The 19399-nt window shown below is 39.1% G+C and overlaps 1 protein-coding gene across 1 annotated transcript in view; it reads left to right on the top strand.

Moving 5' to 3' along the window:
• The window catches only part of Tshr (thyroid stimulating hormone receptor), a 154324-nt gene extending 143015 nt beyond the window's left edge, over window positions 1-11309 (top strand). Inside the window, exons 9-10 of the mRNA XM_003472460.5 lie at window positions 5884-6072; window positions 8026-11309. Coding sequence (XP_003472508.1) covers window positions 5884-6072; window positions 8026-9436 — 1600 coding nt within the window. The 3' untranslated portion in view covers window positions 9437-11309. The remainder of the gene's footprint in view (window positions 1-5883; window positions 6073-8025) is intronic.
• Window positions 11310-19399: the final 8090 nt, after the last annotated feature.

Raw genomic sequence — 19399 nt, 5'->3', positions numbered from 1 at the left:
AAATATTAATCCTACTACTACATTCACATAAAGTGCCAGTATCCAAATAGCTGACCCCTAAGGTAGAGATTTCTAATCCCTTTCATGAAGAAACTGGAAAATTCTAAAACAAAAAAGACATCTACAGTCTGGCATTTTGTGGTCCATCATCATAATGGCTAGCCTCATACACAACGGCCTTACAGCAAAGTCTGGCAGTGAAAAACCTCATTCCTATGTAGAAATGTGTACCCAAGGACCACCAATCAAAAAAGGCTTTAATGTGAGAAATTGAAACTGAGACAAATGTGGGAAACTGAGCTGAAGAAATCACAGACATTGCAGAGAACAGACCCAGACTTTCAACAAAGCAGTAAGTGGTGACCTGAGATCAATCTGCAGACATTCTATTATAATAATGATGATGACAGTGATAATAGCTAATATTTACTGAGAACACACTATCTGTACTGTTCAGTAATCACAGGATACAGAAACTAAGGCACATCAAAGTTAGAGGACTGATAGCAGACTCAAAAGCTGGGATTCAAAGTCAGATCATCTGAATTTAAAATTCCTGCCCCATCATTACCTGATCTTCTGGCCAGCATCAAGTGTAGTAAAACCCATCCCCTGTGCACTGTGGTGAGCGTTCTCAGGTATCCCATCACAGAAGGAATGAAGACAAGAAAGTCCTCTTAGAAGTGACTTATGTGTTTAACAAAAATGTACTCAGGTCTTTCTGTTGGCTAAATATCATCCTAGGTGTCCACAGTTCTGCCATGAACACAACAAGCAGAGTCCCAGCTCTCACAAAGTGAAAATCAAAAATTAAATATGAGAAAGTAAAGTTAAGGAATTATACCAGAAGACTTAGTAAAAGAAACAGGAAAAGATTATGACAAAAGATGGAGCTATGTCTGAAGAGTCCAGCAGGTCCCTTGTCCACTTACTAGGAATTCCAGAAAATGAGAAGAGTGAGTTTCCCCAGGAGCAATACAAGAAAATTCTCAAGAACCAAAGAGCACAGATCTCTAGACTGAAAGATTATTTCAACATCCTTTGCCCAGCTCAGTAAATGTAAAAAGAGCCATATGAAGGCTCATCTGTATGAAATTTTATACCGAGGATAAAGAAAAAGTCATGTAAACTTCCAGAGAGCTGAAATATAAATCAGTTGTAGAGCTGTAGAGCTCATGCTTAGGGCTGAGGATTTAGCTCAATAGCACAAGTGCCTGCCTGGCAACCAGGAGGTTGTGAGTTTGATCCCTGGTAGAAAACAAAACAAAAACCCGCATATGCTTGGAATGTGAGAGATGCTGGATTCAATCCCAGCCCAAATAAAATAATTTTTCCAGAGTCATAAAACAACTCAGCAACCAAAGAACAAGCACATGAATGGCATACCAAAAACAGTGCTAGTTGCTACAAGCAAATAGGGTAAAACATTTAGGATCCTGGAGAAAAAAATATTAACCAGGTAAACATCAATTGAATGGGAGAGTAGGACATGTAGGAACATGGAAGATGTCTTTTTGTGTTACCTAAGATGTTATTTGAAAATGTGCTCCAACTGAAATGAAAGAAACAATCAAGAAATCAGATGACAGAATTCAGGGAGAGACACCCATAGGGAAAGAGGGATACTCTTCTAAGGAGCTTGAACTTCATTTTGTAGACTCTGGGACAGCCACGGATTGCAAACATACAATGAGATCACATTTTAGAAGAAACATTCTAAGTCTGAAATTGGGATTTGTAAAAGATTTTTGGGAGACCATCAGGAAGCTTTTACAAAGCTAAGAGAAATGTAATTGAGACCTAAACTAAGGGGATACTAATGAAAACCGTGAGGCTGTAGACACATAAATAGTTGACATTTGATGGCATCTGATGGGTGAGGGGAACACAGTGGTATTTTACTGTAAATATTTAGGACACAAAGGAAGAGTAAAGGCAAGAGAGATTCCCTGAGGGCATTAAAGCTTTAAGTCCTGGGAAAATGGTAAGAAAATAGCAGAGAATTTAAAAACAAAACAAAAAACTACTGGTAGGCTCGGAAAGAAAATTTACTGCACTTGGGAAATTTTGAGAGAAGAGGCCGTACTACATCATTGGGAAGTAAACAGAGCAAATACCTTGCTTTCTGAGAACACCCAGTTTGTGTTTAAAAACAAAAAAATAATAGTTCCTCTCCACTTGACCCTTGGGTGAGCTGCAGGAGAAGTGACCAGCTCCATAGGAGTACCCACCAGCAGCTCGCCCACTGGATACTTCAGAGCAGCAGCCCTAATGAGTGCTTCAGAGCATCAAGTGGCCTCAGTTACCCAAAATGAGGTTGGAGAGGTAGTCAAGGGCCAGGTCTCCAGCACTGAGAGGGACCTGACATAAAGAATGGACATTACTTGTAGTACATCAAGAAGTTACTGCAAGGTTTTAAGCAAAACATGCTCCTACTCATTTCCTGTGTTATGACTGCTCTGGTTATTCTGTGGAGGATGGATTGGGAGGGAGTAAAAGTGAACAAAAAAGCTGTGGCTACAAATAGAAAGCTTTTGTTAGTGATGCAAATGCAGTTCTTGTTGGTTTCTGTTGTTTCTATGACCCTGTGAAGGTACCAAACTTTGGGAACGCTCAAGTCTTTTTATAAAATGGCACAATATTTACATATAAACTACACACATCCTCATGTATACTTTAAATCATCTCTAGATTGCTTATAATATCTAATACAATATAAATGTCATGCAAATACCTTCTACTTTTGCTTAGGGAATGGTGACACTAAGCAGGCCTGCATTTTAGCACAAGTGCCATTTCTGTTTTGATAGTTTTGATATGTAGTGGATGAATTCATGGCTTTGGAACCTGCAGATTCAGAGGGCTGACTGTACGTAGATTTGTAATCATTTTGGAGTTCAAATCCACTGGACTTTTGATAGATTTAATGTTGATTGGGTGATGATGGTGAGGAATCTTGAGATGTCACACATATCTCTCAGAGTGCTGATTACTATGATGGAGGAAAAGGAGGAGGTGGTGGTGAGGGTGGGAGGAGGGAGTCACAAGCTAAGTTTTGGAGAGAACCCCTAATTTGGAGATTCCTGTGAGGCCTCCGGGTGGAAATGTCAAATAGTCAGTTGCATACACAAGTTAAAATCTGGGCTGGCGCAATATTTGATGGGTCCTATGCTTTTGTCTTGAGTACAAATAAACTCCGAATTAGAGCAGAGAGACAGTGAATATTTTCTGAGCACCCATGAAAAGCCAAGCACTCATCATGCTGTTGATGATTCTGTCACAAGGCTTATACACTTTCCCCAATGCCAGTTATCTCCATGCTTGGCCAAACCCTCCTGCACATCAACAAGACAAAGACAGAGCCAGAGGCCACCTGAAGATACCCACTGCGGACGCTGAAGCTGAGAAATCCATCCCCCAGCTTCTGTTCCAACTCCACCCTTAGTTTCCTAAACCTCTTTGGCCCAAAACACCCTTGTTTCTTTGTCTAAATTTCAGTGTCTACCTGCTTCATAATCATTCTCTACGCCAGGTGTGATGGCACAGGCCTAGACTCCCATCTACTTGGGAGGCCTCCGCTCAAGGCAAGAGGATCACAAGTTCAGGACCAACCTGGGAAATCTAACAAGCTCCTTCTCAAAATTTTGGAAAAGGACTGGGAGTGCAGCTCAGTACTCCGCCAGATTCAGTCCCTCTTACTGAAGCTTCTGAACCATCTGCAGACATTGGCCTGAGGTTTGGCTCAGTCTGTTTTGCAGGTGATTCTGATGTGTTCCAGGGCAGTGCCTCAACCAATAATGCTGATTTTCAGTGATGAGCCAATAGTCCCTCTGCTCCAAGTATCTGCCTCAGTGGAATCTCTATCATTTAGATCACTATGATGGTTTTAAAGTAAGGCACATATAAGTCTTTGACACACATCCCGTTAGGAGTCAGGTTTCATGTCCCTTGCCTTGTATTTGCTAATTCTTTCAAAATCTGGCTGCTATACTGTTAGAAATGCAAGTCTCATGTAATGGTCGTATCAATAACCCCATTTAAACTCAGGGTTTAAGTCTATTCTTTAGAGAAGCTAGTGAAGGGCCCTGCAGCTACCCCCAGCTACCGGTTATCAGATCACCTCAGCCTTCAGGTCTTCTCCACTGAGCCTAGACATCACAGAGCAGAGACAGTCATCTCTGATCTAAGCCCTATTCACATCTCTGCTCCATAAAAGCTATACTAATAATAAAAAAATTGTTTTAAGTCACTTGGCTTGGGATTATAATACAGTAATTAGCATGGTCATTAAAGTGTTTGCTCAAGAAATGTTAAAACACAGACACTCCCCTTAAAAGAATAAACTCCTTCCAGTGAATACACACAACTGCTGCATTTAGCAACTAGCAGAGCAGGGAAAATGAGCTAAGAGAGGCTTTGACATGAAAGCACTGTGGAGTAAAGAGAAACTTAAGTTGCTTCCAGGTTTCTGGAAAGACACTGCACCTTGAAAACAGCACAGCTAAAAGAGAAAGAGAACCATCCAAAGAACAGGCGAGGCAGCAAGGCAAAGTCTGGCTTCACCCACTTCTCAGCTGCACTGAAGCTTGACTCTGTATCTCTCCAATCTCTCAGAAATCCAAGTCACTCATCTGTATCAGTTTTCCTGGTTAGATTTACCTGGAGATCACATAGCAACAAATGCAAAAGGTATTTCTTACCGCCAGGAAAGCTTGGAAAATACTGAGCTACAGAATTTTAAATCGAGTACAATACACTTAACAAATTTCACACCCTGCCCCCTTAGAGTCATGCTTCTGTGGTGAGAATGAGGTTAATATACGAGCTTTGTGTCTGTAAAAATAAACAAGGAAATAAACAAAAACCAAAAGCAAACTTCGGCCACCTTGGACCTTGAGAACATAAATCCCAGCCAATTCCAATTGTAATGCTGTGTTAAGAAGAAGCTGAAAATTTTAGAATTCATTTTACCCAGAATTACTAATTATATTGGATATTTTAAAATGTAAATGCTACTTAATGAATTTAATTGATAAAATACATAGTAAGATATTAGATTAATTATTCACAGTCTGATGCAAACTGTTATTCAGTACAAGTAAAATTCATGGCACAAGACATAAACCTGGACTCTCTGGGATTGGGACAAGAACAATGAATGTCAAAATAAAGGCTATGAATTAATTGTACTCTAGTAATTAATATGTAATACTGATTCCTAGTCCCATCACTCTTGCATTTCATAGTATGAAGAAATGGCTCGAATCTCATTTATAAATTCTTGAATCTTCTCTATAGGAATACATTTACAGTACTCTAAATAAATTGCATGCAGGGGCAGAGGGGAAAAGTTTTTCTTAGCCATGAACTCACAATGTGACTGATTAGAACTTTCAAATTCTGCATGTTTAGATTGTTTTCATGTACCGCTGGTGTTGATCCATTCAGTGAGTTGTTCATCAGTCCCAAAACCCTGTTCCTCAGTCCCAGTAACACCACTTGTGCCTGTTCAGTATTATTTCACTTGCCTCTTAGGACCCTTGAATAGGTGGACAGTGTCATTTTGCAGAGTGAACTTGACAATCACCTCTGACTCCAAGAGTTGAAAGTATTCTGATGAATGAAATGAAATGTCTGTAGAGATAGAATGTGGCTGGTGAATACTCAAATTTCAAGCAATATAAAGAGAAATGCTTTATAACTACTATTGACTTAGATGCCTAATATCCCTCCTTAGACTAGGAATTCAGATTGCAGATTCAGTAGCAGGAAGGAGCCTATCAGTTACCCAGTAATCTCAGGTGTGTTTATTTTCTGCCCAAAGACTGCAAGGCGCTGGCTGCTCACTGCCTCTGTGTGCTGTTCTGTTCTCTTGCATCCCAGGGATGTGTCTTACACCAGTGTTACTGCCCTGCCGGCCAAAGGCCTGGAGCACCTGAAGGAGCTGGTAGCAAGAAACACGTGGACTCTCAAGAAACTTCCCCTTTCCTTGAGGTTCCTGCACCTCATCCGGGCTGATCTTTCTTATTCAAGCCACTGCTGTGCTTTTAAGAACCAGAAGAAAATCAGAGGGTAAGTGTTCAGGGTCCTAGAATAACTAACTAAAGCCCATAGCAGAAGTTAAATTAATTTCTAGGTTTGGAGAAGAATGTCTGTGATTTGAGAGTCAGGTAGCAAAGCGTTAGGAGCATTGGTAAGAACCAGAAATCCCTGAGACTCAATGACTGTGACTGAAAAGTAGTTGCAGATAAGAAAATAGGCCAACATTTCTGGATAGCAGGGGAATGGGAGCTCATAAGGGGTGATATGATAGGGAAAGTCATGACCAGGTCATGTAGAGCTTTATGGAGGTTATCCAGAAGTGATTTCTATTTCTCATTTCCAGAAGCAACACGTATTAGATTCCAAACAGGAAGGACAATCTTACAAAAACAAGCAAGTGGGCTACCTGATCAGCTTGTACCTTGCAAATGTCACAGCTCGCTGGCTACATGGGACAGGCTTTGCAATAATCTTGGTTTGCACCCTAGTCCTACCAGTTTCTAGTTGTTATATAACTACCCTGAGCTAAAAAGATCGTAAGCTCATCATTATAGGGGTTTTGAGAAAATAAAAGGAGAAGCTGAACAGACACTATCTGGAAAGGGATGGCCTAGATAGCATAAGTTCTCAATAAACATTGATTGTAATATACACTATTTTAATATCTGACTGGTAATAATGTTTCAAAGGAGGGATGGCCCTTTTTCTCTACATAATTGCTGTCACTCTTCCTTTCAGCCACACTTTTACCTGTACATTTCCCTCTGTATGACTTGTACCATTCCTTGGTACCTTTATTTTTAGTTCAGTCCATCTTAGCTTCTGTATAAGTATCTGCTGATCGACTTTCTATACTCATATTTATCATCAGAAAAGAGTGGAGACCCAGTTGTGGAGGCAGAAGCAAACAAAAAGCTCAACCACTATGCAAAAAAAAGCCAATATGGGCATAAAACTGCAGGAAACCAGGAGGAGAACACAGGGATGGTGACAGCAGAGTCTATATTGGTGCCATATGGCACTGACTAGGAAAGGATCAGGGATGAGTAGGAGGCTAATGTGGATGGACCTCAGGGGAGGGACCAAGCTGTGCATCGAACCCTGAACAGGTTAGAACAGCTAGCCCACTGGGCATTTCAAACAGTTTAGATCAATTCATATCTGCTTGGCAGCTGAATCAAGTTAAACCATTTCTTTTATGGTAAGTCTGGTGATCTGCAGAAAAACAGAATCTTTTTTATGAGCATATCTGCATGGGAGGGCCCACTTATTCATTTGTTCAACAAACATTTATTTGTCATCTGCTCTCTGCCTGGCACTGTCCTATCCAGAGTAGTGAGCAGGACAGACAAGAGCCCCTCTTGCATTTTATCTACAGTCTAATGAAGTAAACTAGAAAATGAAAAGGAAACTTAGGAAAATATCAAATAGTGCTTTGGAGGAAATAAACACAAGGGTTAGACAATCTAGTTGAGGAGCTCATGGAAGACTCTTCTGAGAAAGAGACATTTGAGTTTAAAACTGAGTAATGAGTACATGCAGCCATGTGTTTCTAGGCAAAGGAATGTGGAATTCTAGAGCTCTCAATAATAATAATAATAATAGCAAACAAATAGCACTCCTGCAGCTGTAGCCCTATATTATCCATTTTATAAATGAATAAATCAAGGCACAGAGACCTGCCAAGGTAAAACAGCTAATAACTAATTGGCCACATGCTAACCCAAGTCGTGTGGCTCCAGCCTCCATGCTTTCTTATCACTGATATTTGTGGTTTCACTGCTATTCTTGATAAGAAATAAGCTTGGTGTCACTGGAATTCAGTAGGTGAGAGGAGGTAATTAAGCAGTGATGTGGGTGAGACAGGCCCAACCAACTCATGTGGAGTGTTGAAGAGTCGTATCATCAGAGAAAGTAATTTGCATATTTTTCTGTATGTTACAGATTTTAAGCAAGCAGTAACTCATTTCCATTGCCTTGCAGAATCCTTGAGTCCTTGATGTGTAATGAAAGCAGTATCCGAAGCCTACGTCAGATAAAATCTGTGAATGCCTTGAATGGTCCCACTTACCAAGATTATGAAGATCTTAGCAATAGCAATGTTGGGTACATGAAAAACTCCCAGCTCCAGGACAACCCCAGTAGCTCTCATTATTATGTCTTCTTTGAAGAACAAGAGGATGAGATCATTGGCTTTGGCGAGGAGCTCAAAAATCCCCAAGAAGAGACTCTCCAGGCCTTTGACAGTCATTACGACTACACTGTGTGTGGGGACAATGAAGACATGGTGTGCACCCCCAAGTCCGATGAGTTCAACCCCTGTGAAGACATAATGGGCTACAGGTTCCTGAGAATTGTGGTGTGGTTTGTGAGCCTGCTGGCTCTCCTGGGAAATGTCTTTGTCCTGTTTATCCTCCTCACCAGCCACTACAAACTGACCGTCCCACGCTTCCTCATGTGCAATTTGGCCTTTGCAGATTTGTGCATGGGGATCTACCTGCTCCTCATCGCTTCCGTGGACCTCTACACTCGCTCAGAGTACTATAACCATGCTATTGACTGGCAGACTGGCGCTGGCTGCAACACAGCTGGTTTCTTCACTGTTTTTGCCAGCGAGTTGTCAGTGTACACACTGACAGTCATCACCCTGGAGCGCTGGTACGCCATCACCTTTGCCATGCGCCTGGACCGGAAGCTCCATCTCAGGCATGCATATGCCATCATGGTTGGAGGCTGGGTTTTCTGCTTCCTTCTTGCCCTGCTCCCATTGGTGGGAATAAGCAGCTATGCCAAGGTCAGCATCTGCCTGCCCATGGACACAGAGACCCCTCTTGCTCTGGCATACATTGTGCTTGTTTTGTCACTCAACATTGTCGCCTTCATCATTGTCTGCTCCTGTTATGTGAAGATCTATATCACAGTCAGAAACCCCCAGTACAACCCTGGGGACAAAGACACCAAAATTGCTAAGAGGATGGCAGTGCTGATCTTCACCGACTTCATGTGCATGGCTCCCATCTCATTCTATGCTCTGTCAGCGCTTATGAACAAGCCTCTCATCACTGTCACCAACTCTAAAATTTTGCTAGTACTCTTCTATCCTCTTAACTCCTGTGCCAACCCATTCCTCTATGCTATTTTCACCAAGGATTTCCAAAGGGATGTGTTCATCCTACTCAGCAAGTTTGGAGTCTGTAAACGTCAGGCTCAGGTTTACAAGGGGCAGAGAGTTTGTTCAAAGAACAGTATTGATATTCAGAACCAAAAGGCTACCCAGGGCAGGAAGCAGAGTCTCCCCAACATGCAAGATGCCTATGAACTGCTTGAAAACTCCCACCTAACTCAACATAAGCAGAGTCAAATGTCAGAACAGTATAAGCAAACAGTTTTGTAAATTTAACCCAAGCTATTCACAATGGTAGAGGAACTTTACACAAGGCTGGTTTTATTGAATGTGTCCAAGCCCGTGACACACACACAGCTGACCTAATTCTTGTGCAGGTGATGCTTCATGAGGCCAGAGTTCATCTGTAGAGAGTAACTAACATTAAACTAATAACTGCCTACAAGAAGGAAGAGAATCTACCAGCGTATCTGAATCCTGGGTGATGTCAAAACAATCTGCACTCTCCACAGGACTTGTCTGATGCTAAGTTCAGAGATGGCCCTGTGTGACATGTTCAGCACATATCTACTGGGTCATGTTAACACTGATCTTCATGCTTTTATATAGAATTTCATACTAAAGACTCAGTAACTGGTCACTGCTATTAATTGAGTTTGTGATCACAATATAAAATCAGCCTTGCATTGACTCCACCCAACTTCATATTCCCCGAAATGACCAAAGAGAGTGTTAGAGTCTTGAGAGTGAAAAGCTTAACATGAATAGATGCCATGCAGCAGCTACGGGGACGCATGGAGGAGGAAGCAGTTTTAGTGTTAAATTGTTTTTTTGGACTCTAAATTACTAATCATCTCTTCACTGGGATCTACCTGATGTGATCCAGCTGTTATGTGTTGCCAGGAGAAACTGGTAAGGTTTCACCTTATCTGGCCTAGCAGTGTCTTCTTGGCTAGACAATAGCATAAAAGATATGAACTCCATAAATTATGTCTAAATAGAAAAACATTTCTAAATAGGAATTAAGAGCAGAGAACACTTAATTATCTGTTGACTGATACAATGAGTTAGATGCCAGTTAGTTACAGGACTTGGAATAAGTCATTGGGCCCCAAAATTCCAAAAATAAAGGAGCTGGGTTTTATAATCTCTGTATATCTCTTTAACTCAAAACATATATTTCTGTGACAAAGACAAAGAAGACCACTAATTGATTTTTTTTCTGTATTGTAGAGCTGCTTTCTCCCTCTTTTTGGACCCTAAACATATGACCCAGGAAATTTTTTCTGTATTTCATTTTTGGTCATGCTGTCTGAACCAAAATTCTGTTGAGTGGATCGGTTACAAATCATTCATCTACTGCTAGAATCATGGGGTTAAACATAAGTTGTTCTTTATATAGTAGGATAAAAAGTGTTTTGCAAATGTTGGTTATTTGGAGTTACTACAGTATGCAGAGCCACTTGAAAACCTTAAAAGTCATCTGTCTTCAAGGATTGTTTGTCATTTTCAGTCTAAAATCTCACATAGAAACTAACAAGAACAATAACTTCTCTGCTGATACTGCCGGCTCCTTATAGCTAAGGTGCTCACTGGACATAAAATTTTTATTCTTCACTTTTCTACTTAAAACAGTCAGGAACTTTATCTATGGATATACTCTCCAAGTTACTTTCCATGGTAGCCCTTTAATTTTTTGCTAGAACAGTCTCTGAGCAGAGATGACATTTGCTTCTCATTGTCTATAAACCACAGCATGAAACAAATGGGGTTTTCCAGTTGAAACGTGTGGAACAGGATTAGTGGGCTCTCAGAGATGGTCCCCACCTCACTCACCTGGAGTATCTTCACAACCATAACCATTCTTGATAACTACTGACACTTGTGCAACTCCATAGAGGTAGTACAAACATCTAAAATCATGGCTTTTCTAGCAGTTCACTTGTACTTAATGAATCCAAACATGTTTTAACTTTTGGTATATGTTTCTCTTGTGACATTTTGAAACATCAATAGATAATGTATTTTATCTTGAGTGGCTAAACTAATATCTTGGAAACAGTCCAAGAAAAATGAGTTCGACAGAATTGCTACTAAAATTTACATTCACAACATGAAATAAATTTTCTTCATATGAAATCATTGTGCTGAGTCCTTTTTTTTTGTAATTTGTTAGTTTCTTTTGGGAATTATGTATGTTAAGACTTAAGTGGGGGGCAGAGATTTAGTTCAGGGGCATAAGTGCCTGCCTGGCAAGAGCAAGGTTGTGAGTTTGATCCCTGGCACACACACACACACACACACACACAAAATAAAAAGGCTTAAGGGGGAAAACAATTGGCACATTCGCTAATGAATTCATATTGATAAATTGTTGACTATCAATTCATAAGTATAAAATTGTGCCAACTACAAATAATCTTTCTGTGAAAAAAAACTTACTCCTGGTGAATTCAGTTATGGTTCTTTGATAATGATGCCTAAGGAAAAAAGTAAAGCAATATGTGTGGTTACTTTTCTCTCATTACTGAGACAAAATACTCTATGCCCAAAATGAAAGAAGGAAAGGTTTATTTAGCTTACAGTTTTTGGAGGTTTCTGTCCACTCAGCTGGCTCTAATGCAGGGTGGCACAACTGAGGGGCAGCATTTCATGGTGACCACAAATGATAAGAGCAAAAGGTCAAAAAGGGAAAATCATGCTTCCTTCCCTTATAGTGTATGCCAGCTACTCACCCCTGGGCAGGTGCAGCACTCAGACTGCCAATCCCAGCACTAGATGCAAATGCTAGACTCAGCCACTTCCATGACTGCATGAGGCTCTGGGGGGATACCCAGACACAAACCATAACACAATATATGAGGTAAATGTTTAGTACTCATCCTAGGATTTAAATAGTGTTCTACTGAAGATAATAAATGTGTAAGTCCAGTTCAGGGTTCACTTTAACTGGCATCTTTTAATTAACTGAAGAGAGATTCAAATTAGTAAGGATAAACACCTATGGGTTTGCTCTTAGACGTCACAAAACTCATCTCCTAAAGCTCATGCATGTTGCTCAAAGGAGTAGGTCTTGAATACATACTCTCAAAGTTTACTTTGCAATCTGGGTAATCTATTGTGTCTACTGTGTAACAGAAGTGGCCAGTTAGAAGAGAAAAGATTTTTTTTAATTTTATTTAAAGAAAGACTAAACAAAACAGAAAATAGGTAGAAATAATACATACATTCAGAGAAAAAAATAAAGAGTAAAAAATCACTAGTTATTTACATACTGTCATTTTACAAATAGTTGTTCAAGATACAAAAATGGAGTGTGTAAAGTAGGAATTCAAACAGCAAGACTGCTAACAGTTCTATTCAACTGTCCAGCAAAAACTTAGTAACATGGTTGTCAATCCTATACACTTAAACATGCAGTTATGCATAGCTTCACTTATGTTTAGATTAAACAAACTAAAGCAGGTTAAAATCATTCTGAACAAAGGACAATAGTATTGCTGGGTTTCACACTTCATGATCAGCACTGGGTACTGTAGTGTCTTTTTTTTTTTTTTTAATTTAAAGAAAGACTAAACAAAACAGAAAACGGGTAGAAACAATACATAATTTCAAAGAAAAAAATTAACAGAAATCACTAGTTGATGATTACAGATTGTCTTCTTACAAATAGTTATTCAAGATACTAAAGTGGAGCTTATAAAGAGAGGATTCAAACAGTACAATTGCAACCAGTTCTGTTCAACGATCCAACAAAAACTTAGAAATATGGTTATCAATCCTATACACTTAAACATACATGCAGTTATCCATCTTTTCAATTATGTTGAGATTGAATAAACCCAAGCAGGCTATTATCACTCTGAACAAAGAATAATACTATTGCTGGGTTTCACATTATTTCACTGGGTATTTTAGTCTCTCTTTTTCTTCAAAGTATCTGTTCATTTCATCATGTGTCATATGATCAGTTCTCATAAACTGTTTATAGATTCTACACATACATGAATCTTAACATGTATTTCTATCCTTTCTATATTAAAGGGAGAAACAAAACAAAGGCAAAACAAAACATATTTCTATAAACACATAAAACAAAATAAACATATAAGACCATTGTACAAATCATTCTACCATGGTTCCTGTGTTATTATCTCCAATAGAATTGGCTATATCATCAGACATAGTATAATTGAATATGTCAGTACATAACAGTATTAATAAAAACACAACTTTGTATATAGTACAAAACTTCAAAAACCAGCAGTTATCAAACCAGAATGTGTATTGTAGAGTTTTGTCATCTTCAATGTAGTTGCCTATACTCTCAGACTTGATACTATCAATCATATCAGTTTTGAATAAAATCTTCTCTGCCTCATTTCTGTTATGCTCTTTTTTTTGCCATCAGTTGTCTGTTTAACTTCTTCATTCTGTTTTCTGCTCCATTCATTGAGGCCTCTCTGCCACTGTTCCTGGAATCCTAGTACTTTTCTCTCTAGAATGCCCTGGAGTATTCTCTGTAGAGTTTGATTGGTGGTTGTAAATTTCCCAAGTTCCTCTTTGTCTTGGAAGCCTCTTGTTTCTCCATTAATTTCTAGAGACAGTTTAGCAGGGTATATCAATCTGGGCTGGAGGTTATTTTCTTTCAGGGCTTGGAATATTTCCCTCCAGGCTCTTCTTGACTTGATGGTTTGTGTTGAGAAGTCTGCCGTGACTCTGATGGGCCTTCCTCTGTAGGTGATCTGTTTCTTGTCTCTAACAGCTTTTAATATTCTGTTCTTATATTGAATTTCTGGGATCTTGATTATTATATGCCCGGTGTAGCTCTGTTTTGGTTGTAGGTAGCTGGAGTTCTGTATGCTTCATATATCAGAATATTGTTTCCTTTTCCTATGTTTGGGAAGTTTTCCTTAATTATTTCTGTGAATAACCTTTGTAGTTCCTTTGTTTGTACCCCAGTTTCTTCATTCACAGTCTTTATTCTCAAGTTGTAGATCCTCTTGTCATCTTTAGCCTTTGTATTGTTACTGCTTGTTTCCTTGTTATTTTTTAAAAGTTTTCCTTTTCATACTCCCACATTGCAAAATTGTCCTCCAGTTTGGATAATCTATCCTTAGTTTCTTTCAGGCTGATTTGCCATCTTTCCACAGAGTTTTAAATTTCCTGGTGATCTCTTTAATCTGCTTCATGTATTCTATTTTTTTTTATATTCTTCACCAAATGGTTCTCTCCTGTGTTTAAGTTCCTTCCTTCTTCCATCTGTGTCTGCTTGAGGGGTGCTTAGTATCTTTTTTATTAATCTTCTTATATCTTGCTTTATTTGGCTAAATACTTCACTTTTGAACTCGCCTATGAGGTCCCGAATATATCTTTTTATGTCCACTGGTGCTGTCTGATATTGTATGTTGGCTGTCCTCACTCTCCTTTGTATTTACCTGTCCTGGATCAATGTTCTCAGGGTTGGGGCCTGGGGACTTTTTGTTGTTGCTTCCTCTTCCCATCTTTTTTGCTTCTTCCAGGAGGCCCCAGATTCTTTCTTTGTTGGTTACAATTCTTCTGAAGCATGCTGGCTAGATGACCCTTCACACTGTTGTATGGTAATGAGTTGCAGACAGGGACAGCATATGCTGGCCCCTCCCTTCCAGATCAGTCAAGCTGCTGTGGCCTGCACTACTGTATTACTATGCGTGGCCCCCCTCCCGACCAGCCAAACCTCTGAGGTCCCACTGGGCCAGTGTGGTTAATGTGCGCCAGGCTGCAGGGACTTGACCTTGGATAACCTATTGGTCTCAGCTGGGTCACATGACCCAGGTCTAGCTCACTCCACCAATCCCATTTGGGAAGGGAACAACTGACTGAAGTCACTGCTGCCCCTTGCACTTGCCAGTCCTGCCTGGTCCCAGATTGTTGTCTGCTGAAGCCCCCCTATTTATGGAATGGCTCCATACCTGTAACTCACCACAGGTCGATGTAGGCACCCTGCCAACTCAGCCCTCTGTTCGACTCGCTGACCCCCGAACTCAATGTAACTGTGCCTCCAGTGAGTCGAAGGGGCAGGACCTCGGGGATGGCTCAGCAAGTCACAGTGGGACCTCAGACTGCTCAGCAAGTTGCGGTAGGACCTCAGCAATTCGAGGCGGGACTCCAACAAGTCATGGCGGGATCTCGGCAAGTCGGAGTAGGACCTCGGCCAGTCATGGCGAGACCTCAGATGGTCAGCAAGTCGCCTTAATTTCTTCTTGGGATGAGAGAATTCACCTCCCTCTGTTTGGGGTTCCCCACTCTGTATTATGTTGAATTCTAAGTTGGCTATCTTAGGGAACTTCTGTAGCCAGTTGTTATCTATCTGCCATCTTTGCTCCTCCCCTGAGAAAAGATTATTAAAGGATAGCCCTATGAGACAAACAATAAGGAAAAAGTGAATGCAAAAAGAAGAAAACTATAGGCTTAACAATTTAAAAATAACCGTAATAGTTTGAGAACAAATATTCCTGCCTGTTTGAGGTTTTCTGGGAAAACTGTTATAACCCCATAAAGTGAGTCATTCATTCTGACAATCTAATGAGACAAGAAACATGTATTAGCAATTCATTCTGTTGTAAAAGCTATAAGAGTTCCAGCTTGAAGTGCTTGACTGAGTCCCTGCATCTACCAACCTGTCACTTTCAAATTCCACTGAAATGACAGCAAAGAAATAGAATTGAGATCAAGCTAAAACTGAATGGTGAACAGGTAGAATGGAACCACCAAGCAAACATTGATGACTTTCTGAAAGGAGGCAAGTATATGGATTTCAGTTGATGTATCCATATCTTGAGTTATCACTCAAGAATAGAGGAAGCTGTAACCTCTGACAATCTCCCAAGATAAGGCTATAGCTGTGCAGGATGCTGCCGTCCCTGAAGAGTCCCAGAGAGACCCTTTAGCCTGAAGATCACAGGACTGAGGAACTGGTTAGGGCAATTAATTGAGAATCTTATTGCATGGTTCACCCAACCCTCCTCAGTTCAGTCATCTAGGACAAGGGACATTCAGTGCTTGCCACAAGCAGAAGTCAAGATATTCAAGAAAACAAATGGTTGTGGTAGACAAGGAAGCCACATCACCACACAACAATAGTAAGCTATAATATTTTTTAAAGTAGTAAATAAAATTAAAAGGCATCTTGGCAAATGAGATTTCCAAAACTAGAATATTGACAGAAGGATTGGAAATTGAAGAGGGCATTTTCTAAAATGTTAAAAAAATAAAATGTTAAAAGAATAAAGACATGAGACAGAAGTTGAAAGACACAATTAGTTCAACATCTATCTGAGAGGATGTCTAGAGAAAGCATAGAAGACATAATAACCAAAGAATAGAAGAAGAAAAATTTCTTTGGCAGGCAAAGATTGATAGTGATCCCTTAGTGGTAAGGGGATGATGAAAAGACTCACATGCAGAACAGTACCTAAAAAACTTTATTTTCATTAAGATATAAGTTGACACATGCTTGTTTTCTCTCATATCAGAGTTGTTTTTTCCAAATTCCCCATATGCCTTTTTTGAAATAAATCAGTTGAAGTTGTATGTCAGGTGGAATATAATTTCCTTTTCAATGGATCCTAATGTACTACTGGTTTTTGTTTTGATTTTTTTATTATTATTATTTCAAAGGTAGTAAAATACAACAGAACAAGACAGAACAAAGCCAATTTAGACAGTGTAGTGAAATTGGTAAACTTCACAGCGGGTTACTGGGTAATAGTAATAGGTATCGTAGTATATCTCATTATCTTCACCATAGTTGTTCTTTCAATCAGATATAGCAAAAGCAAATGAAATACAGAACATTATAGAACTTATCAAAACAGAATATTGAATAGAGCAAAGAACAAAGCAGGACAGTGATAAAAATATTTGCCTTCAAAGAGATGGTAGAAGGAAATCCTCCTATCTGCTATATTGCATATGGTCAACCTCCCAAGAGATGCTCAGATCCTTGGCTCCTAATGGGGGTGATGGGATATTTGATTCTCAGCCCATGCACCAGTAGGCTCACAACTGCTTACCAGGAAGGTGAGCTGGTGGCTTGGTTTCCCAGGGCCCTAAGTTCCAACATGGCACGGATCTCAGGAGATGCTGGTGATTCTTGCCCTGGGAGAGCGGCAGCTTCTGTACTATTGGTTTTATAGTTAATATTTCTACTTTTTAAATCAAATTGTATAAGGCCCAGTCATACATACCAATAGAATATAAATATTGCTAATCTTGACAAGTCAAAGTAGGGATGAAGTAATGGTGTAGGGAAAGGGAGACAGGTACAGGACCTCTAAAGGGGCTATTATTAGTTGAATAATAGCATAAAAAAGAAGATTGTCCAGACTTCACAGGAAAAAAAAAAAAACAGAAGTTTGTTTCCTAAGGTTACAAAGTCAATTGATTGAAAAACTAAAAATAATATGGGCAAAAAAATTTAAACCAAGAGAAGAGATAATATTAAATGAACTAATGTCCTAATCATTATGTTCAGTCAAAAGAGTTAATGTGTGTCTTGCACACTTAAATATACATACAGTTGTATCCTTTAGACCACTTTCTTTCCCTTTCATTATTACTCTATTATATATTTTGTATATTAGTACTCTTTCAGTTTTTTATTATTTTTTATGCTAGAAAGATAATATAATATTTACAAATGTGAGTGATTTATTTCACTTATGAGGACAGTCTTTCTGGTTTTTTTTTTTTTTTTTTGAAAGTCTGTATTATTTCTACCCTTTTTTCTGTTTTGCTTTTTTTTCTAGATAAAAAAAGTTAATGTCCACATATCTATAGTTCAAAACACAAGTGCCTAAATGTATACATACTTGTATACAACATGCACAGTAGGTTAACTGTCATCTACAATGAATTGTGTTATATTTCAAAATAACTACAAAAGTTGAAGGTTCCCAACACACAGTGATGATAAATGCTTGAGGAGATGAAGTGCTAATAGCAATGGCTAGGACATAGCACATTGTATTCATGCACTGAATTATCATACTGAACCCCATAAATATGTACAAATATTATGTACCGGTTTTTAAAAAAGATGGTTCAGTAGTATGGAAACCATATAGTGATGCATTAATGACTTGTTATGATGGAACTTTTTATGTTATTTTAATGAATAAATCTTAGTTGTTTACATTAATGGAGGACAGTGTGATATTTTGATCTGAGTATATTTTGATTATGATACGTGAGTGATACATGGTTTGATTAAATCAAATTATTTTTTTTCACTTCCCTGAATTGTTGTCATGATACATTTGAAATTCACTCTTCACTATTTTTAAATATATATTACTATTGGCTATATTCACCCTGCTTCACAATAAGTCTTCTTCCTAGCTAAAAATGTATGCCCCTTGATCAGAACATTCCATTCCCTTCCTCCACACTCTGTGCAGCCTGTTAACCATCATTCTGCTCTCTGCTATCTGTTCAATCTGTTTTTGATTGTACATGAATAGGGGAGATCATACAACATTTATCTTTGTGTGCTTGGTTTATTTCACTTAGCACAATGTTCTCTGGATTCACTGTGCTGTTGCAAATTATAGAATATCATTCCTTTTTAAGGCTTAATAGTATTCCATCACTTAAAGGCAACGATAAAAACAGATACAGAAAAAAGGAGAAACTTGAGTGCTGTTGGTGGGAATATAAATTAGCACAATCTAAGGGTCTTATTAACAGAATGACGTAAAGTCTGAGAAAAACAAGACTGGTGTGTATTTCTTTATAGCAGACCCCAGGTTTCATTTTCATTACATCTTACCTAAATTCCTCTGATATGTGAAAAGGGATTCTTTAATGATAGTGGGTAAATTTAGAAACTGCAAAAGTAGACATTGACAAAATGATTCATAGGTCTGTGGAAACACAGGACTCCGGGTTTTCTTATTAAAAATCAGTAGAACTGTTTTGCTCTATCTGCCCTCGGATATTTTTTCTGATTTCTCTGAGTTCCTTAAGTATTCTGACAGGAAAGAAACTAAGAAAAATATTTATAGCTTTAACAAATGTGGAGAAATGAGATATCCTGACCAATCAAGGCCGTTCGTTCCAAGTGGAAAAGGAGCTGCCTGACATCATACCTGTTTTCACCATCTGTGGGCCAACTCTGGTGAAAGGAAACAGTGATCACACATCTTTGGCACTCGCAAGTCTTTCCAGACTTCCCAGGTTGATACCTGGCTT

Source organism: Cavia porcellus, unplaced genomic scaffold, assembly GCF_034190915.1.
Source record: "Cavia porcellus strain 051 isolate PalLab524CR breed Dunkin Hartley unplaced genomic scaffold, mCavPor4.1 scaffold_31, whole genome shotgun sequence".
Taxonomy (NCBI): domain Eukaryota; kingdom Metazoa; phylum Chordata; class Mammalia; order Rodentia; family Caviidae; genus Cavia; species Cavia porcellus.
The sequence above is the reverse complement of the archived record's forward strand: the minus strand, read 5'-3'. Positions and strand labels throughout refer to the sequence as shown.